The 23250-nt window shown below is 36.1% G+C and overlaps 1 protein-coding gene across 1 annotated transcript in view; it reads right to left on the reverse strand.

The window, feature by feature from the left end:
* Window positions 1-8439: 8439 nt before the first annotated feature.
* The window catches only part of LOC108284414 (mucin-2-like), a 77810-nt gene continuing 62999 nt past the window's right edge, over window positions 8440-23250 (reverse strand). The window contains exon 8 of the mRNA XM_037728718.1: window positions 8440-8572. Within this exon, the coding sequence (XP_037584646.1) occupies window positions 8440-8572 (133 nt within the window). The remainder of the gene's footprint in view (window positions 8573-23250) is intronic.

Below are 23250 nucleotides of genomic sequence, written 5' to 3' on the forward strand. Positions count from 1 at the left end.
AATCCTTAAAGATGGGAAGAAACCAGCGCAAAAAGGATGAAAACACCCGAAACCAGGACACCTCTCCTCCTCCAAGGGATCACAACTCCTCACCAGAAAGGGAACAAGGTTGGAGGGAGAACGAGTGTGATGAAATGACAGAATCAGACTTCAGAAGGTGGGTAGTAAGAAACTTCTGCGAACTTAAAAAACATGTTCTAACCAAATGCAAAGAAACTAAGAACCTTGAAAAAAGAATTGACGAAATGCTAACGAGAATGGACAAAATAGAAAGGAATATAAGTGAATTGATGGAGCTGAAAAACGCAACACGAGAACTTCGTGAAGCATGCACAAGTATCAACAGCCGAATTGACCAAGCAGAAGGATATCAGAGGTCAAAGATCAATTCAATGAAATAAAATGGGAAGGCAAGACTGGAGAAAAAAGGGTAAAAAGGAATGAAAAAAATCTCCAAGAAATGTGGGACTATGTGAAAAGACCTAATCTACGTTTGATAGGCATACCTGAATGCCACGAAGAGAATGAATCCAAGCTGGAAAATACTTTTCAGGATATTATCCAGGAAAACTTCCCCAACCTAGCAAGGCAGGCAAACATTCAAGTCCAGGAAATACAGAGAACACCACAAAGATATTCGTCAAGAAGAGCAACCCCAAGGCACATAATTGTCAGATTCACCAGGGTAGAAATGAAGAAGAAAATACTAAGGGCAGCCAGAGAGAAAGGTCGGGTTACCCACAAAGGGAAGCCCATCAGACTCACAGCAGATCTCTCAGCAGAAGCCCTACAAGCCAGAAGAGAGTGGGGGCCAATATTCAACATCCTTAAAGAAAAGAACTTTCAACCCAGAATCTCCTATCCAGCCAAACTAAGCTTCATAAGTGAAGGAAAAATAAAATCCTTTGGGAACATGCAAGTACTCAGAGATTTCGTCACCACCAGGCCAACTCTACAAGAGCTCCTGAAAGAGGCTCTACACATATAAAGGAACAACAAGTACCAGCTCAACTAAAGGGCAAAACACCCAGCTAGCACCAAAATGGCAGTATCAAATTCGCACATAACAATATTAACCCTAAATGTAAATGGACTAAGTGCCCCAATCAAAAGACACCGACTGGCAAATTGGATAAAAAGCCAAAACCCATCGGTGTGCTGTAGCCAGGAAACCCATCTCACATGCAAGGATAAACAAAGGCTCAAAATAAAGGGATGGAGGAAGATTTAAGCAAATGGAGAGCAAAAAAAAGCAGGAGTTGCAGTTCTCATCTCTGATAAATTAGACTTTAAAGCAACAAAGATCATAAGAGACAAAGGACATTACATAATAGTAAAAGGATCAATGCAACAAGAAGAGCTAATGATCCTAAATATATACGCACCCAATACAGGAGCACCCAGATACATAAGGCAAGTTCTTAATGACTTACAAAGAGACTTAGACTCCCACACAATAATAGTGGGAGACTTTAACACCCCATTGTCAATATTAGACAGATCAACCAGACAGAAAATTAACAAGGATATCCAGGACTTGAACTCAGACCTGCACCAAGCAAACCTAAGGAATTGAATAACTGGGAAAAAATTGTTCTAAAGAAGAGTTTAATATATGATGATTTGCTACAACATGGATGAACATTGAGGACATTGTGCTAAGTGAAATAAGTCATCACAAAAAAGACAAATACATAAGATTTCACTTATATAACGTACCTAGATTAGTCAAAAATATAGAGACAGAAGGTAGAGTATTGGTTGCCCAGGGCTGGGAGGAGGGAGAAATGGGGAGTTATTGTTTAATGAATATAGAATTTCAGTTTGGGACAATAAAAAGAGATCTGGAAATGGATGACAGCAATGGTTGCAGAATATTGTGAATGTATTTAATTCCCTGAACTGTATACTTAAAATGATTAAGACGATGAGCTTTGTGTTTTGTGTATTTTACCACAATTTAAAAAGTGAAAAACAAAAACATAAAGACTTAGTCATGTTGAAGCAAAGCAAACAACCAGTGTATAGCCATAGGGTACAGGGACCAACATGTGTTAAAGGTGTCAATAATATTAAAATGACTTTTGAATTACTTTTTTATTAACTTTTTGATTCATTTAAAAATCAGAGGATTATTAAACAAATAATATATATTTAATTGCATATTATTTAAAATATTACTACAATTTTAGTAATATTTTAAATATTCCAGTTTAAAATATCACTAAAATATTTAAAATTTTAAATATTCTAGTTCTAAATGAAATGTTTCTGCAAAAACATTTCATTTAGAACTAGAACCACAGTGAAAGTGAAACTCCATTAATATTGATGGCAACCACACATTACATCAGTGCCATAAAGAGTGGAAGATTACTCTTGTCACTGGAGTCTCACCCTCACAATCTCTAACTGGCCAAGCAGTTAAAAGACTCAGTCACAAAATTTGGAAGAATATTTTAAAATTTAAAATTAAAAGAAATAGTACCAGAAAAATAAGATAACATTTTATTCTAAAGCTAAATATACCATGTGAAAGTCAGATTTGTCTTTATTTTGCAAAGAATATTTCTTCACCATGTATTATGAACAATTCTTTGAATGCCTCAATCTAAACCTTAGCGTAAAAAGCAGAGGACACCTGGATTGTTAGAACGGGCAGAGAGCATGGAGACCTCTCGTTACTTTGTCAGAGTTGCCGATAAAGGATCTTTGTTCTGAGCGGGGTTTATAACCAAAAAGGAATCTGAAAGTCTTGTTGGCTGACATGAGGTTGAGAAAATTCTTTCATAGCTGGCCATTCTTTGCAGTGTAAGGTGGCAAGGGAAGGGGGCTGTTTTTCAGCCATCCAATAAGGAAGTGAATCGGCTGTGTTGTCTCAAAGCCAAGGTCAAACATGTTTTGATTCATATCATTGAATTTCCTAATTCCAAATGTAAAGTCTCCTTATAAATTTAAATGTGGTTATATTGACAAAGCACAGTCTTCCATTAATTTATTCCCAACTGTTTATTGAGTGCCTAATACATCACAGGCATGTCTGAAAACTGGATATCAAATTAGCAGCAACCAAGACAGGCAAGACCTCTGCTTACACTCTATTTATTGAAAGCTTGACTTTTGAGTTTAACTTTCAAATTTGTTTAAAGTGTTAATATTTTTGTTCAATCAAAGAGAATGTTTTCTTTCAGCTTTTTGTATGTTGGAGCTAAAGGAAGAACCATAATGACAAATATAAATGATAAATATATTTCAACTTCTACAGAATAAAAGGCAATTGTATAATTCACCTGTGTTTGAGCACAGTGACTAGGAATTCATGACTTACGTAGGGGTTGTTACTCCATTTTTGGGTAATCTTTGCTCTTTGAAAGTTCTTTCTCCTATGGAGCCAAAATTTTCCTTGTTTCTTTGGCTGACTTATACCCTGGCCCTCCTATCTGGAGATACCTAAAATAAAACTATTTTTTCTTCAGAATATGGATCTACAATCCCTAATGCACAATTCTAAAAATACAAAGGCTTTGCAAACTGAAAATTAATTTCTATGTTTGGCATAAATTTATTTGGCAGTAAAAATTAATCTAAACAAACAAGGATATTTTGGGTCTTTGATAAATTTGGCATTAGCATGGTTATTTATATATTCAATTACAAAAATGTTAATGTGTGTCACAGGCTACTAACACATGTACTGTGTAATATGCAATATATGTACCATATTTTATAAAATTTTTAAAAATTTGAATCATGAAACATATCTAACTCAAGGCTTTTCACATGAGTGATGATGGGTTTATAGAAATGTTACATTTTTTTTTATACCCAGGACCTCACTGTGTTGCCCAGGCTGGACTTGAACTCCTGGGCTCAAGCAATCCTCCCACCTCAGCATCCCAAGTAGCTAGAACTCCAGGTCACACCCATTTGTGTCAAATTTTACAATTTTTTAGAGACAGTTATGTCCCTCCTTATTCTCATCATCCTGAAAAACTATTTCATTAAAGACTTCAATTAGTAAACTGACTTTCATGACCGGCATTTGAAAACTGTGAATGAAAAGAAGAAAATGTAGGTTAATCAATTGTGAAAAAAATACTACTCTGATGGGAAATGTTGATGATGGGGGAGGCTATACATGTGGGAAGGAACATGAAAACATATTTTTCCTCTCTGTACCTTTTCCTCAATTTTGATGTGAATCTAAAACTACTTTAAAAAATAAAATTTGAAAAAAAGAAGAAAAGAATAGCTTTAACCATTGCTGGATTGCAGGAAATGGTGCTACCCTTAGGCAACCTCTGACATAGGTTTGATTACCGTAGTATTACTAGCATTGTAGAAATATTTATGACCCTTCCAATGGGTGTGCCACACTGTTCAAAGCTAATCCTTGTAACAACTACAACAATTAAGTAGTATTATTCCCACTTTTCTGATGAGACATTTATGTTTTCAGTGATGTGTTACAAATTCAAGTTACAATTAGAGTGTGTGGCTCTCAGGATCTCTATTCATTTCTTGTCAATGGTCATTTATTAGTGTCTAGTGTATATCACACTGAGCCCTAAGAAGGATGGGCAGAAAAGGTAAAACACAACTCAGAGTTTGACTTCATTGTAAAGACCATACAGCTCTGGCACCTTTAGAGATTCTGGTGACGTATATCAAGATTCATCAGGGAGGTGTGGATATTCACTGGAAGCATGGCCAGGGAGATGCTGCCACCTGGAATGAGACCAGCCCAAGAAAACAGAGATTCCTGGAATTCAGGCTTTAAATAACACAGAATTTAGCAACTCCCAGGGTGGAGACATGCCTCATCATCCTTGCTGACTCTGCAAGTTCTGTTCAAGCATGAGACAGATGTTAGGACAGTCACAGAGCATGAGGATCAGCAATCAGCTATGTGGGCCTTATTTTTGAGAATATAAAAGCCCTAGCTTTTGGAGCTGAGGTTTACCCAACCGTCGGACTAGTTTTTTGGGATGCGCACAAAAAGATTAAGGCAGGGCCCAAGTTTCATGAAAAAACTGTAGCAAATAGACTGCTTATTAGAGTCAGAGATCAGAATGAAACTCACAGCAAATGTGAGATCTAAAAGATGGCGCATATAGAGAAACTGGGACTCATAAGGTCCAGAACCATAACTGGGTTATCAGATCTGGAACTGAGATTGTGGTCAACTCAACCTAGGATTAGAGTGGGGTACAAGGGCTCAGGGGTGGGACATCACAGCTCTGTTCAGGGCTGCAGTAGCCTGGCTTGGGGTACAGTGAGCAGGACAAACCCAACAGTCTCAGAGTTCAAAGTTAAAACTTGGCTACTTTCCTTAAGCTCACTGTAGTTGGAGGATGGGGTGGTAAAAGACAAGAGCTCATGAAGCTGGAGCAGCTCATAGAACTACCTGAGTCAGGTTTGGATATGGAACACTGATGGGAACTAAGGCAGGACTGAAGAAAGCTGTGATTAATTCAGCTCTGAGGACCTGGTGAAGAGTGGCAGGTAGGCAAGGTAGTGAGAAGAAGTGAGAATTAATCACTGGGACAGTGATCAAAATATTAGTAGGCAAAGGAAGTGATCTTTGAGGGATGAAGCTGGTGACAGTTTGGAAGAGACAAATTTACATCCAAATCTTAAAGGTCCTCAGTGCACATGGATAGATAGAGAAAAGGAAGGAGAACTTGTAGAAGAGAGAAGTGAAGACCACCATGGAGTGGCAGAAAGAGGGGGAAAGTAGGAAGAGTGGCCTGGAGGTAATGTAAAGGCTAGAATGGAAATCGGTATTAACTAGATTGCATAGGCAAAAAGGAAAGAAATGTCAGGATATGAACTTTAAAATATGAATTGAGAAATGAACAATACAATAGTCTTTGGAGCAAGAAAATAAATGAAAATTAGATGTAGAATAACTAGTTTTATAGCCCTAGTGTTAGTAAAAAATAAAATAAAATTATAAATATCCCTGAATTAATTTCAGTGTTAATACAATCTATTTACACTGTTGACTGCCCTTTATGTTCCCTGTTGGGCATTGGATGTTGAAATAGAAAAAAGAATTCTACCCTCACACCTAAGGAGGACCACATATGATATTTAAATATTAAATAAATAGCTAAATTTTTACTTAAAATATTTCATGTTCTATATTAATAATTTATAAAAAATATTTTAATCAATATGCCCAAGAAGGCATATTCAAGGCATATTCTGGAATATTCATAGCCTCATTGTTTATTATGCTAATAAAAGGGAGCCCAACTCAACTTATATCGATAGGACAATAGGTTAATAATTGAATGAAATACTATAAAACAGTGAAAATGAATAAAATAGAGTTATAAGTGTCCATGTAATTAAGTTGTAATCTGGGCAACCCACACCTGCATTGTGAAAAAATACAGTATAATAGAATTCATACAAATTTTAAAACATGCCAACTATTCTATATATTATAGAATTTAAATATTAAATAGCTAAATATTTACTTTAAATATTTTATATTTAATATTTATTAATTAAATAAATAAATCATTGGTTTACTGTTTGGACCATGACTGTTAAACCTTTCTGTGCATTATAGGTGTAAGCTACCACGCCTGGCCTCCAACTCTGTTTTCTAGAGGGAGAGCAATCCAACTCTGTTTTCTAAAGGGAGAGCAACATATCTTAGTAAATCAATAACCATTGATTCATTCATTTACCAAGTTTCTTCTCTCTCTTTCTCTCTCTCTCTCTTTTTTTTTTTTTTTTTTTTTTTTTTTTTATGGTGTCTCGCTGTTGTAGGCCCAGGCTGGAGTGCAATGGTGTGATCTCACCGCAACCTCCACCTCCCAATTCTCCTGCCTCAGCCTCTTGTGTAGCTGAGATTACAGGTAACCACCACCAAGCCTGGTTAATTTTTGTATGCACAATAATATATAAACCTAATCTTTGAGATTTTTAATGCACTTTTGGCCACTTAAAAGTGATAGTTAAAGGATATTTAGGCATGTATTTCTTTCCAGCTCTTCTATTTTGCCTCAGGGAAAATCTTCTTTATTTTTCTTTATAGAAATTGACACTTTAACATCACAATGAAAAGAACTAGAGGAGCAATATCAAACAAATTCAAAAGCTAGCCAAAGACAAGAAATAGCTAAGATCAGAGCAGAACTGAAGGAGATAGAGACATAAAAAAAAAAAAACTTAAAAAAATTAATGAATCCAGGTGCTTGTTTTTTGAAAAGATGAACAAAATAGATAGACCACTAGCAAGACTAATAAAGAAGGAAAGAGAGAAGAATCAAATAGATATAATAAAAAATGATAAAGGGGATATCACCACTGATCCCACAGAAATACAAACTATCATCAGAGAATCCTAAAAACACCTCTATGCAAGTAAACCAGTAAATCTAGATGAAATTGATAAATTTCTGTACACTTACATTCTTCCAAGACAAAACCAGGAAGAAAGTAGAATTCATGAATAGACTAGTAACAAGGTCTGAAATCGAGGCAGCAATTAACAGCCTACCAACCAAAAATATTCCCCTTTAACCCCTGCCAGAATGCAATCATATGTTTTAGGTAAGAGTTCATTCTTCATAGGCCACCATTTTATACAGCATGTCTCAATAACTAATTTTTCTTAATAACTCTTTAATGTCTATTGATTTGTAAAATATATTCCTAGGCCACCTCATTGGCTCCACAGGCTTCCAGAGAAGCCTGGTCATTGTATGTATCCATTTTAACCTCATCAGTTGGCAGAAATTCTAAACAATAAAAGTCTATATTAGTACTCGTATTACTTATCCTGCACTGTCATTTTCTTTCTTAACAGCTTCTTCATATTTAATTAATGCTTCCATTTAAAAATAGAAAAAGCTCATTACACAATAATGTTAGTAGAATTAGCAGTAGCAGCCAATGTAATATGCAAAAGACAAACAATCTTAAGAGAAAATAACTATCTTTTTGTGTTGCATACATAGGAAAAAATATAAGAATTGGAAATATTCTATTTATGTTTAATATACTCCTATATTGAAAGTTCACCTTTTAAATCCATCGATATCACCAACAGATATCAAATTCATTTTACCGTGAGGTTTTATCATACTTTTCTTAGATAAAGCTTTTTAGATATGCTTATTTTCTAGGCAAATTACATAATCTGAAACTTTAAGAGAACTGACAAGCATTTTAAATTAAAATTTCAGTTCTAATGAAATGGCTTAACAATTGCAGAAGATAATGTGGGTTTTATGTCATTATAGCGATGGAAGATTGACCACAAACCAAATGGTTGTCCTTTTGTCCTTCAAAAGGTAATAAAATTCCAATGAAATATTTCTGTTGGTCAAAGAATCATCTATGCATAGATAGAAGCTCAGGAATAGAAGAGATAGTGGGGAGTGAGACAATAGGAAGATTAACAGCAATAATAAAAGTTTATTTGCCATAAGAAAGTCTTTGTATTGTTGCAGGTGTTTGTGTGTTTGTGTTGATGGTTGTGGGTTCGGGAGTTGTATGTTCCGTTGAAGTAGTTACTGTTGTAAGGTCGGTTGAAGTAACATTAGTAGTGCTGGGAACAGTTATGGTACTGGATTAACCTAACATAACAGTTATAGTTGTGGTGGTTTGGGCTCAGTTGAAAAATATAATACTATTTGATCCTTCAATGATCACAATTAAATTACCTCTACCACTTCAGACAAATCTATTGCATCATTTCTTGTGGTAGCTGTTAGTTCAGTTGATGCATTTGTTTTGTGATTTTTGTAAACTTAGTGAATACCATGGCAATCATAGCTTCAGTTAAAATAGATATCGTATCTTTTGTGGTAGTGTTATGTGGAGCATGTGTTCCTTTCAGGCTCAGCTAAAATAGTCATGGTGACCTATTGCAGTTGGTTCATTGGAAGTCGTGGTAACTATGGTAGTTGTAGGCTTTGTCTCATGGAGGCTAGTTATCATTACAATTAACTAGAGTTAGTGGCAAATATGGCACAGCATGAATGAATAATATTAAAGTGTTGTATTGTGAGAGATGAGTTTGATTGAATAAGTGTCAGTAGCTGATGGAGTTGTTCAGTCAAAAATTGTGTCAATTATCTGTTTACTTCAAGTATTGACTACAGAGAGTTGAGATAAAGTGGTAGTGGTTGTGGCTGTCATGGCAATAGGATAGTTCAGCTGAAGTGTTGGTTCCTATTGCAGATGCGCCTTCAGTTGAAGTAGTTGGAGCTATGGGGGTTGTAGATTTATTTGTAGTGTTATAAATTCTTAAGAGCTGTTGTTTATTTTGAAAGTAGCTTCTGAACAAAATGATTAGTTTACTTCAGAGTGTTTGTTTGAGTTTTTTTTCAGAGGTTATAAATGTGATTAAAGTTTTGGTCCTTGCTTTCATGCCTGTGCATTTAATGGTATTTGTAGATTCAGTTTAAAGTGGGAGTGACTTTCGTGGTTGTAAGCTCAGTGGAACTAGTAGGTGAATTAGGTTCAGTTCAATGACAGCTGGTGCCATGATTGAGGGTTCACCAGGTGGAAGTTTAAGTTGTTCTGTTTGTAGTTTCAGCTGAAGTAGTCATTATATCTCTAAGTGCAGTATGTTCAATAGAAATTGTAGTGCTTTTAGGCTCAATTAACAAGGTAGTATCAACTGTGTTTGTTGTAATTTCAATTGAATGGGTTGTTATCATTGCAATGGTGGTAGATTCAGTAGAAATTGTAATTTTTTCAGATTTCATAGAAGTGACTGTTTCTGTTGTGGACATACATTCAGTTCAAGTAACTGTAGTTAAATGGGTTCCAGAATCAATGGAAGAGGTGATATGTATAAATTCACTTGAAATGGGCATGGCTATCCTGGCAGGTTTAGAAGTTAAGATGATTGTAGGTACAGGAGTTGTATGTTCCACTGTAGTGGTTATTGTTGTAAGGTCTGTAGGAGTAACCTTAGGTATAACTTCTGCTGACATGGCCGTAACTGTTGTGGTGCTATTATGCTCAACTAAAGTGATAGATTCTGTTGGAGTGGTGGTACTATCCAGTGAAGTGGAAAATTTTGTTGAAATGCTGATGATTGTTTCCATTATGGTAACAGCTTCCGTTAAAGCAAAGGTTACTGGGGTTATCCTTGCAGGTTCGGTTGAAATTTTGTTGTCTGCAGCTTCAGGTAACATGGTGGTAGTGGGCCTTATGGTCATAAGTTAGGTTGACATTTTAGAATGATCTGCTATGGTCATCATAGGTACAATTGCTATAGTTAGTTCTGTTGTAGTGGTCACTGTAGGTTAAGAGAGAGGCAATGAGGTTGTTCCAGGAATGATTATGCCAGATTCCCCTTCATCTAGGGGTACATGGATAATAATGGAGGCAGTGTTGTCCCTGTCTTTACTGACCAGGCACACAGTGAGTGCTCCAATTGCTGTTCTTATTACACAGGATAAGAGACAAATTAGAAAGATTTTCCACAAAGACCAGTCACTAGATATATTTTGTGTCACCTTAAAATGATTTAAACAAAAATATTAAAATGAAATCAAACATTTCAAGAAAAATGAAGGTCATTGTCACTTCTTTATAATTTTAATTTTTACTTGTTATTTATAATTTGCCACTTACTTATAATTTCCTCACCAAGTGTGTAAACGTCGCTATTATTTATTCTTTTCATAGTAAATACTAAGTTAAATTTCTATTTTTATCCTGGGCAATGATTGATCTTAAGCTTTTCCTACCACCGCAGTAAAGAAACTTGCATATTACTCTCATCCTTTCTTAGTCTTATGTCTATCTCTTTTAAAGAAAAACTTGCTAAAAAACCAAAATCCTCAAAGATCAGTACACAGGTAGGTTGTTGACTTTATAGTGTCAATAAGGAATCGCCTAAATTCTCCTGATTAAAATTTTCTCCTTTCTGAGCCTATTAAAACTCAAAATTCTTCCATTAAGTATACTCCCTAGGAATCTTCCAGTGGTTTGCTTTCCAATTATTAGACAAAACATACTCATCTGCTGATCTTCAGCTCATATTAGGACTCATGTGCATGAAAATTTTTAGACAGACCTTAGAAGAATCTAACTTCTGCAAGCCACTAGCTATTTTCCCTTGAAAAATTGCTTATACTCTTTGAGCTTATGTCCTCACATCTAAAATTAGTAACAGGAGTGCTAGTAGACTTACAATACTGGCATAAAGACTCATGTGGGTGAAACAGCTTTGTGAACTAAAAAGCGGTTCAAAGGAGAGGTTGAATACTTGGTGGTTGGATGGCATAGAATCTGGACCCAGAAACAACTTGGCTTCCAACCTAGCTCTGCCATTTACAGTGTTGCCTGGAGCAAGTTACCTCAATTCTGCTTTTCACAGTCTTCACCTGTAAAATAGGGATAATAATAAAACCTGGCACATGGGGTTGTTGTGCAGCTTAAATGAGATAAATGTGTAAAGTTCTTATCTCACTCTCAGGGATTTAGCACATGTTATAGAATGCTTGTGATTATGCGCGTACTGATGATTATCATGACATTGCAACAAAAATTTTTTGTTATTATTAAGTGGATAGGTAGCAAGATAGTGGGAAAAGAATAGGCTTTTTTTAAAAATCAAGCATTCTTAGATTTAAGTCTCAAAACTATGATATTTGGTAGGAGTCTCTAAATTTGCCTGATGCTAGTTCATCTCAGCCACTAACTAGTTTTATTAATGGGGAAAGGGGAGAAGAAATTCAATTTTTCTTCTTTTCTATAAGCAAACTTCCCTGAGTCCTTCCCCCTCCCGTCCTTGCAAAGATCCTGCTTTGCAAGTTTTATGTTTATAAATTCTTGTATTCTTGTTCTCCATAGCTGATAGCTATAAGTTTCTGAAACACAGCAAATGTCATGAGAAAGGCCTAAATAGGTTAGACTCTGGCCATCTAGGAGCTATAGCAAAAGGCAACCGATAAGGCCCATGCTAGAATCCTTGAGCTCTGCAGATAGCAAGCATCTGTGCTGCATAGCAAAAATCATATGGAAGCCTGAGTTGTATCCCTGTCATTGCTTAACAAATTGTCTTTGTTGTACACCTGCAAACTTGTTTTTGCACCACTGTGTGCTTCATGTATAAAAAGTTAAGCCCTGTCTTTGTTAAGCACTCAGCCTTCAGATCCTAATCCACTGAGCCAGTAGCCACCTTAATAAAATCCTCCTGTTTCATCCATTGGTCTCTCTGGTCTCCTGAATATTCTGCAACAGTATAAATTCTAGCAAAATGTTCAAGTTTCCTGAAGGTATATTCCCAGTTATCAAATGAAGAGGTTGAATTAACTGGTATCTAAGGTGACTTTCAGCTTTAAAACTGAAATGTTTTAGTTCACTTTTGCAGATAAGGAGACACGTCCTCTTACTTCTCTTTAAGCTCACTTCACCATCCACATTGCCTTAGCTCTGCTAAAGTTGTATCAAGGACCAGGACTCAGACCCTCTAGAAGATGCTCCATCATAGCAGGAAAAAGAGGAGGAGTAAATTCAAAGCCATGATAATCCAACTGAGCTGCCAAATATCTCAAATAAAGCAATGTCAATTTTCTGCTGGGTTCCGGGTTTAGGGATCATGCTATGCATGAAGTAAATAAAGCAACATGGCAGAAACTCAGAAATATGGGATATCTGAGTCTGGGCAACAAACCAAAGTGAAAAACACAGGGAAACAAAGTAAGGTTTCTAAGTCAAGTTAAAAACACTAAGATTATCACACCTGTAATTCTAGCACTTTGGGAGGCCTAGATGGGTGGATCATTTGAGGTCAGGAGTTCAACACTAGCCTGGTCAACGAGACAAAACTCCATCTCTACTAAAAATATAAAAATTATCTGGGCATGGTGGCATGAACCTGTAGTCCCAGCTACTTGGGATGCTGAGGCATGAGAATTGCTTGAACCCAGGAGTTACAGGTTGCAACTGAGATCGCATCACTGCACTCCAGTGTGGGTGACAGAGTGAGACTTCATCTCCAAAAACAAAGCAAAACAAACACAAAAAGAAAAATGCTAAGATTAGAATCAAGAGGCCAAAGAAAGTTTTTAGTCCTTAGAGAGGTAGCTAACTATAAGTCTGAGGTGTGCAAAGTACAAGATGATATTCCTAGGACATTCCTTCCTTCAGCAAGTGATCTGTCAAAGATTAATGGGATTTTGCCAATAAGACACAAAAGTCAACTTGAACAGGCTCTAACTGGCCAGAAGGGAAAATTAAGCCATGAAGAAAGGAATTATAACACTGACTCTTAAAATTAAAACCTCACTGTTCACCACTGGAGGTTGCCATGGCACCAGCAAGCTCATGTCCTTGAAAATTAATAAATAAAATGAAATATTGAACTATTTATGCAGTCCTTTAAAGATTGTGTTTCAAGGTAATAAAATAGCTGGTTCATCTTTATCAAAGAACTTTACCTAATAATTGTAGAGGGAAACATATAATCAGAAAATCATCAGTTTCCAACCCATAATGGGAAAACAAAAGTGAATCTAGGTAAAGATTATCAATAGATACAAAAGTCCTTATGTGAAAGAGTTGAGGAACTTTATGATAGTGTTACCATCCTGATACCACATGAATCTGTAGACTAAGCATCCAAATAAGTGGAAAAAAACAGACTTTGTATGCAGTAAATGTAGAATGTATCACCTATAAATGTTTCTTGCCTGTAGCTTGCAGAAAATATAGAGGATAAAGTAACAAGTCAAAAAGTATCAGGAAGAAACAACCAACCCAACCCTGAATGTGGGACACTCTACATGGAGAATGTCCTAGTTTCTTTACAAATCAATGCCATCTAAAAAAGAGAGAGGGCAAGAAAAACTATTTTAGACTAAAAAAGATGTAGTTGTGTAAAAATCAAAGCAATGTGTAGACTTTATTTAGATCTTCATTAAAACCAAAAATTATAATTTGGGGGATAATAGGGGCAATTGAAATATAGACTGGCTATTAGGTAATCTTAAGGAGTTACTGTTAATTTTTATAAGTATGGTAACAGAAAGGTGGTGATGTTATTTAAAATGTATTCTGGTAGAGAAGTATGTTGAGTTACCTGCAAGCCAAAGGACCTAAAGGGAATGAAAGAGGACAAATGAAACGCATTTGGAAAAATGTTGATACTTGCTGAAGCTAAGCAATATAAATATGAGGTTATTTTATACTATGTGCTCTAACTTTTGTGTATGTCTTAAATTTCCCATAATAAAAAGTTTTTTAAAAAAGAAGTCAAAATAGACAAATGGAATCTAATTAAACTTCAGAGCTTCTGTATAGCAAAAGAAACAATCATTAGAGTGAACCTGCAACCAAAAGAATGGGAAAAAATTTTTGCAATCTACCCATCTGACAAAGGGCTAGTATCCAGAATCTAAAAAAACTAAAACAGATTTACAAGAAAAAAAACAAACAAACCCATTTAAAAGTGGGCGAAGGACATGAACTGACACTTTTCAAAAGAAGACATATATGAGGCCAACAAACATACGAAAAAATGCTCATCATCACTGGTCATTAGAGAAATGCAAATCAAAACCACATTGAGATACCATCTCATGCCAGTTAGAATGGTGATCATCAAAAACTCTGGACCCAACAGATGTTGGAGACGATGTGGAGAAATAGGAAGACTTTTACATTGTTGGTGGGAGTATAAATTACTTCAACCATTGTGGAAGACAGTGTGGCAATTCCTCAAGGACCTAGAAATAGAAATTCCATTTGACCCAGCAATCCCTTTACTGGGTATATATCCAAAGGATTACGAATCGTTCTATTATAAAGACACATGCACACGTATGTTCACAGCTGCACTGTTTACAACAGCAAAGACCTGGAACCAACCCAAATGCCCATTGATGATAGATTGGACAAGGAAAATGTGGCACATATACACCATGGAATACTAGGCAGCCATAAAAAATGATTAGTTCATATCCTTTGTAGGGACATGGATGAATCTGTAAACCAACATTCTCAACAAACTGACACAAGAACAGAAAATTAAACACCACATGTTCTCACTCTTAGGCGCATGTTGAACAATGAGAACACACGGACACAGGGAGAGGAGCATCACACATTTTTGTCTTTTGGGGAGGACTAGGGGAGGGACAGCAGGGGGTAGGGAGGTTGGTGAGGGATAACATGGGGAGAAATGCCAAGTATGGGTGATGGGGGGATGGAGGCAGCACACTGCATTGCTATGTATGTACCTATGCAACAATCCTGCATGTTCTGCACATGTACCCCAGAACCCACAGTATAATTATATCTATATCTATCTATATCTATATCTATATCTATATCTATATATTGAGAGAGAGAGAAAAAAAGAGAGAAGTCAGACCCCAGAGGTATAGAGGAAGGACAGTCAGGCTGACTCAGAGGCTGGACTGGGATTGGAGTAAGAGACAGGTTCCTAGAGAGCAGAGCCCTTGAGCCTTGGAGCACATTGACACCTCCATCATGCTACTTGAGCTTAGTTTACCTGCCCATTCCATATATATATATATGGAGTGTGTGTGTGTGTGTGTGTGTGTGTGTGTGTGTGTGTGTATTGGATATTAGATAATATACATGCACACACATATATGCACCACATATATGTCTATACATATGGATATATACATACATATACATTATATAGAAATATACTCTCTATATATCTCATTTCTAATACATAATACCTATATTATCAAATACATATACCCATTCAGTAAATACTAAACCAAGAGTACTGCCACGGAAGTAGCACTAGAGAAACAACCAGTATTCTCATAAACGTTATCTGACCCTGCTGGAATAGTCTTTCTGGGAATTATCAGGGTTCAGGGGTTTCTGCGTTGATGCAGACAGCATTGATATTGGTATAAGCCACTCTAGTGACATCAGTAGAAACTGACTTGCTGAACTATGAACTTCATGGTTGTTTGGACTCTGGAGTGTCTACAGGGACAAAACAGTGGCACAAATGGAAAGAAAAGGAAGTTACTGTGTTGAATTTTTTAAGTAAAATTATTCTAAAATTTTTAAACCATCTTGTGACATGTAATAAAAGTATTAGTAGATCAATATTTAAAATAAGACTTGTACTGATTAAATCAAATTTTCTATTTTATTTAATGAATAAAAATAGTCTTTAAATAAAATTAGCTCTCAAAGTAATTAAATCCAGTCAGGTCACTAGACTTTATTATTTCATATACTTCATTAGTGTTATAAAGCAAGATCATCCATCATTCATTATTATCATACAATGCATATTTATTAAATATCCCCATATTTCAAGCATAGGTACATCTTATGAAGATATACCACAACAGGCCTTCTATTAGGTATAGAAACAAATGGTTATAGCTGGCCAGAGCTAAAAGAAAACCAATTGCTTACCAAGAGCAACACCTGCCAGTTATTTTAGAAATAAAATTAGTGAGACCAAAAGTGGTGTGGAGACTTTCCACAAAACAGTTCAGAAAGTTCTATTATCCAATTTTCTCCTGCTCATCCTGTAGTTCCTGAAACTACAACCACCATTTAAAACCCCCCATGCAAAGACACATTCTGTATTAGTAATAACTCAATGTCCTAACAGAATACCAGAGCCCAAGCTCAAGGTAAAACTAAGAAAAACCAAGTATTTGGCAGTTGATCAACATGCTTTGTGTGGTCTTTGTGTTGCCTCAACGCCTTCATGCTCTGTTACAGGGAATAAGGAAGGGATACATCTATGTGCATTATAAATCAGATGGTTCATCTATAAAAATAATAAGGCACTTTTGAAATAGATGGGATTAAGACAGATGAAGAAATTTGAGTTCAGCCAAACAGAGGACAGAGGCTATAATCAAAGCAGGAGAGGGCTGGGGAGGAAGGACGCCATCCTTTATGATGTGTCATTCCTGAGACAGGATGGTTAATGCATTGTATGACAATCAAATTACCTACCCTTTACAGGTTGACTTTGACTCAACATAAAGAAGAATGATCTAGTAGTGTAAGTCAACTCAAGAGATCAAGGCAATATCCTATGAATCAGAGAGTAGAAAAGTGAAAGAAACTTGGAAATCTAAAACCTTCAAAAAGAAGAATTACTGCAGCACCTTAGACTTTTATGACAGCTGAATTACACTCTTAGTAATACACTACCATATTACGGCAGGGAGGAGGTACTATCTTAATTTGGCCCTGGAGCACCATAACTACAATGTAGATAAAATTTAACAAGCATTCATTTGTATTTATACCTTATTTTGACAGCCTACAGATGAATAAATTATTTCTGATGCTTGTACAATAACTGGCATGTTCCAATTTCAAAATGCCTAATTGATTACACAGTCGCAAGACTCAATTACAAGGTACCAAAGAAAATATGTTACTGCGAAATCTGCCTGATCTCTACATTGCCAAAGAACATTTCTTATTCAGGTATTTGTATATTATTCAGAATAGAACACCGGGGTAAATATGATGCTCAAAGAATGTATGGGTAAGTCCAGGATTGTCAGTTTGCCCAATACCAGGGGCAAAAGTACACCTTAGATATTTTATGCACCTTAGATTGTAAAAATGATGCCACTTGCAGTTGCATATTCCACCATCTTCACAGTTATATACTTTTGCTCTGCTTTTTTTTTCCGCCAAAAGAATTTGGAAAGATTTATTAGTTAGTAAAGTAGTGAAATTGCTTTGATATTTGGCCATGCTTTTTCCTAAGAAACTTGGTGGTCTCTGTTAGGTTCATCTATTAATGATATGTCAATTTGTTTCGTATTGTGACCCCTACACACACATACTCCTTGGCTGAAATTTCACTATGTTCTGTTGATAATTAAAACAACTTAGTTCATTCATTGCTTGAGACCAATATGACAGCTCCAATTCTCTGATTTTTGACAATAATTAGGCAAAGAGATTATCTTAGTTCCTTTAACTTTTTAAGTGACATAATAACAAGCCAGATAAAAGGCTTTAAAATATAGTGCTGTTAGTGATAATCACATTTCCAGTCTTATTCAATTATTTGATGCATGAAAAGTCGTTATAAAAATACACACAGGTGCAAAAAAAAATTCAAAACCTCAGATTGGTATTAATTAGTGCTTTGCATAAAACCACTAAGTGTAGAAGTAAAAAATAAAAGAAAATTTTACACATTCTCTTATGTAATTATCATAAAAAATAAGAGTGGCTCTTTATTTTCCTCAGTTTCCAATACCAGTGACAGAATATCCTTTCAATAGATTAAAATTAATGAAAAATAAATTAGATAGTATCTTGTAATAATAATACTCAGAATGGAAACAAGCAGCTGAAAAATATGTTTTGACCCATATGAATGATTGATTAAAAATGCCAAATGCGTTTTTCATGATACAATAGCGTCTTTTCTTCATTTATTCAGAAATGTTTATTGAAAATGTAATACAAGTCAGACTTTTTTGGAAAATAGTGATCTACAAAGCAAAAAATAAAATAGATAAGTACTTGTGTTATTGGAGTTTACATTCTAGTCTTAACGCAGTTGGTAATACATATAATAATTGACTTTTGATTATAAATTTAAAACTTCTTTTAAGTAACAGTAGTTGTGTTTTTTTTTTCTTAAGGCATGGTCTTACTCTCACCCAGGCCAGAGTACATTTGGTATGATCACACTCGCTGCAGCCTCAATGTCCTGGATTCAAGCAGTCCTCCCACCTCAGCCTCCTGAGTAGCTGAGACCACAGGTGTACACCACCAAGCTCAACTAATTTTTTGTAGAGACAGGGTTTCACCATGTTGCCCAGGCTGGTCTCAAACTCCTGAGCTCAAGTGATCTGCCTTTCTCAGCCTCTCAAAGCAGTTGTATTTTATTATGGACAATACTCTGCTTTAAAATAAGTATGCAATTACATTTTACATAAAACCATACTAGAAATATGATCAAACTCCAATGAACAAAAGTGAACTCTGTTTTCCAGACTCTATGTCAATTTACAATGATGAGGAGTTCATTCATATTCTAGGGTGCAACATTTTCTCCTGAGTTGACTTACACTACTAGACCATTCTTCTCTACGTTGAGTCAAAGTCGTCTCAGTAACTTCAACCTATTGCCCCGTGTTCTGTTTTGTAGAGAGATACAAAAAATAAATCAAATTATTCTTCTACACATGTACTCGTATATTCATTGCTGCATGATTTACAATAGCAAATATTTGGAATCAACCCATGTATCCATCAATGGTAGGCTGGATAAAGAAAATGTGTTACATATACACATTGAATATTATGCAGCCATAAAAAGAATGAAATCATATTCTTTGCTGCAACATGGATGGAGCTAGAGCAAATTAATGCAGGAACAGAAAACTAAATGCCGCGTTTTCTCACTTCTAAGTGGGAGCTAACATTAAGCACACATGGACATAAATATGAAACAATAAACACAGTGGACTACTATATGGTAGAGGTAGGGGTGTGGATTTTAAAACTGCTTATCAGGTGCTATGTCCACTACCTGGGTGAGGGGATCCATACTCCAAACCTGAGCATCATGACGTATTCCTGTGTCACAAACCTGCTTGTGTATCCCCCCATATCTAAAATAAAAGTTGAAACTTTAAAAATTCTTCTAAGTTGTTCTTAATTATTTTAACACCACAAACATGCTCCCCATTACTCAAATTAAAAACAAAAAACTTCTTAAAAAATAAAAATGACGATTTGACTTTTACTTATTTTCAATGGGGAAGCACCATCTGTTGTTGCAAAATGTCACTGCAGCCTTCTAAATGAGTGTTAATACCTGAGCAGGCAGCATTTTCCCACACTTTCAGCTTGCCAGTAGGATTACAATTGTGATAATAATAATTAGTGCTACTCAAAATGGAAACAGGAAGCTGAAAAATATGGTTTGACCCATATGAGTATTTTTTCTAATCCACATTACATTAGATTAAAAATGTCAAATGTGTCTTTATCAATAGAATATTGTCTTTTACTCCTTCATTCAGAATGAATAAATTCACTATAAAGAGATGTGTGCTCTCCGATTATAATTTAATTCTTATAAACCCTCTAAGAAGAAAAGATTATTATCCCCATGTCTTGGTGAAACATCAACTCTTAAAGAAACACTCAGTGACTCCCAAGCTAAGTTTAGTGTGTATCTGAGGTTGCCTCACTCATCCACCAATCATTTAATTGAGGTCGTTCTATAATTATTGTATACCTTTGTTAAGAATAATAGAAGAAAAAGTGTACATTGTAAACTGGCAAATTTTATGATATGTGAATTATATCTCAATAAAGCTGACATTTGAAAAGTATAGTAGGGGAGATGGGAAAAGTAAATTAGAAGTGAAAGGTATTTAGAAATGAACCCTTCAAAGGGACCAAACAAAAGCATTGAAAAAAAAAAAACAAAAATATTGGTGACTTATCTTCAAATGCATCAGGGAGGCCTACATGTTACTATTACAAGACAGGACGCCAAAACAGAGGTAGCGTTGAGGGCTGGAAATAGAACATCCATGGGACAATAGATGCAGGAGTCCAAGCTTTAAGTAGTAGCCATGGCTTAGCAAATCTAATTGAGAATGTCAGGCTTCCTATCCATGCAAACGTTCTAAACTCTAATGCAGATTTAAACAGATGATCAGCACTAAGGCATCCCCATTGGAGAAGCCCATCCTCTCACTGGGTACAAGAATCATGAATCCATCAAGAGCCCTGCAGGTCTTACAGCCTTAGTCAAGGTCTGCAGGAGTCAGCAGGTCTTTAGCCGTTGGAGGTAAAGTTCATGGAAAAGACCCAATCTCCAGGGGTGAGGCCTAAAAAGGACAAAGTAAGGTTATAAGCACTATTGGGAAATGAGTGGGAATCAACCAGATATTCATCAGCAATGCAACAGGGATCCTCTAATTATCAGAGACTACAAACTAGCTCACAGTAAAGGGCTTATAAGCTGCAGGGCCATGATGGAGCTGTCCAATCTGAGGTCCTGTGGGAGCTGGGGACAGCTGTAACCCTATAACCACAGTGGGACTGCAGGAATCAGCACTGGGACATTCAGCCCCCACTCAGGGCCACAGTAAGGAAAGTTTTGAGCAGAATGTCAGGGCAGGACTGTGCTGTCACAGTGGAGGTGAGCGTATGGGATTTGCCACCTAATCTGAGTTGAAGGTGGCAGAAGATGAGTATGAAGCACCCCCGCCCAACAGCAGAAGATAAGGGGCAGGAGCACTAATATGATTGTTTTCGCTGATCCAGTTCTGTCTGGGACTAGGGTAGACACTGGGACAAGATAGAGGTTACAGGTGATGGGGTTTGGTGGATTCAGCTGTGAGGAGCTGAGAGAGGCTCAGAAAGGGCCCAAGGGATGGAGCTGGAAATAAACATATTTGGAGTGATGATTTTCAACGTGTAAAAAAGCAAAGAAAATAATCTCAGAGGAAAGAAGCTGGTCACAGCATGGAGAAGATAATCAGATCTTAAAGGTTATGATGCACACAGGTTAGAAAAGGGGAGGAAGAAGGGCATTGGAGAAGATGAGAGCAGCTAAGACAATGCAGAGGAGCTCTAAGATTGAAGGCAACTGTAAAGATAGGGCCAGGTATACAGAGAGGCCTTTGTGAAAATGTAGATAAATGAGATCAATGTACAAAGTGAGAAAGCAGATTAAGAGAACTTTGATTCTAAATCTGGAAGAGATAAGACAACATCAAGGAAACAGCATGGTCATTGTATGTGAATAAAATATTAAGGATTTTGGTTCCATTCTCAGTAAGGGACAAATGACTGTGTATCCCTGGATCATCTGAGCAATAAGAGTAATATTCATGATATTGATCACTCACCACGTGTTAGGCACTATTTTGAGTCTTTTCACCCAACCCACCCTCCCTTCCTACCAAATCAATTGCAAAACTCTCCCAACTGTCCTCCCTATTCCCATTTCTACAATCCCCCAATCCCTTTCCACACAGCATCCCACTGTTTATCTAAAATGAAAGCATATATGTAACTGTCCTGCTCAGAACACCTCAATGGCACTTCCTCTTCAGAGGGGAAATCACTAAAACTTAGAATGACCTGTAAGAGCTTAAGTGGGGGTAACCCCTGCTCCCCTCTCAAGCTTCATTGTTCCCTCATTTATATACTTACTATGTCCCAACCATGGTGTCTTAAAAAAATAAAGAAATATTTCAAATATACAAACAGAAGGAATTTTACATTGAACGAATGTAAATGTTTCTAAAGTATATATCTAAGAATGGATTTCCTAGATCAAAGTGTATGTGTATCTTCAATTGCCATGCTTTGCCAAATTGATCTCCACAACTACCTGTGTACACTTTCATAGAGACGGTCTCAGTTTTACACCTACTTGCTAAAAATTAGGTATTGTCAGATTTTAAATTACATCAGTTTGTTATATGAATTGCTATCCCTTGGTCACTGTAATTTGTATCTTATTTGTTCATCAATTTATTAATTAAATAAATATTGATTGGATGCCTATGTCTTCCAGGTCCTGACCAGAATTTTGAGCAACAAATAAAATAGCAAAGATCCCTGTCCTCATAGAGCTTCTATTCTAAATTCTGCATGCAAGAGGAGAGGTTATGGTAAACATTACAGGTATTTATTTGGGATCCAAAGAACTCAAACTGACCCTCACAAGCAGGAACACTCAAGATTGAGCCATTTCCACACTTCATTGAATTAAGGTGATCCACCACCAGCTCAGCCGCCTGCCAGAAGCAGATGTAGATGATTTCTGGAGAAAGAGAATCCCTCTAAGATTCTCAAGTTATTTCTATAAATTTTTCATGGAAAGAATATTGGGCAAAAATTATTACACAAGTAAAAAGATAATATTTATATGAAAAATAAGAGAAAGGAAATATACAACAAAACAGAAACAAGAGTAAAGTATAGAATTTCCAGGTATGAACTTAAAAATCTTTATGATTAACATGTTCAGGAAATTAAAAACAAGGAAGTGAATTTGGCAGAAACATGAAACTATTTAAAATATTTAAATTAAAACTGAAAATAAAATAATTAATATTAGGAATTCAATGGATGGCTTTGCAAACCAAAAATAAAATTTTAAGCTGCCCAACCATCTGAATGGACCCCTCTTCCTGGCAAAGGCATCCCAAAGTTAATCTGAAAAATTACTCAGGCCGTGATGGGAAAGGGAAGAGCTAGACATGCCTCATTGTAACCTCTTCCCTTTGGGAA

This window comes from Cebus imitator, unplaced genomic scaffold (genome assembly GCF_001604975.1).
Source record: "Cebus imitator isolate Cc_AM_T3 unplaced genomic scaffold, Cebus_imitator-1.0 Scaffold278, whole genome shotgun sequence".
Lineage (NCBI taxonomy): Eukaryota > Metazoa > Chordata > Mammalia > Primates > Cebidae > Cebus > Cebus imitator.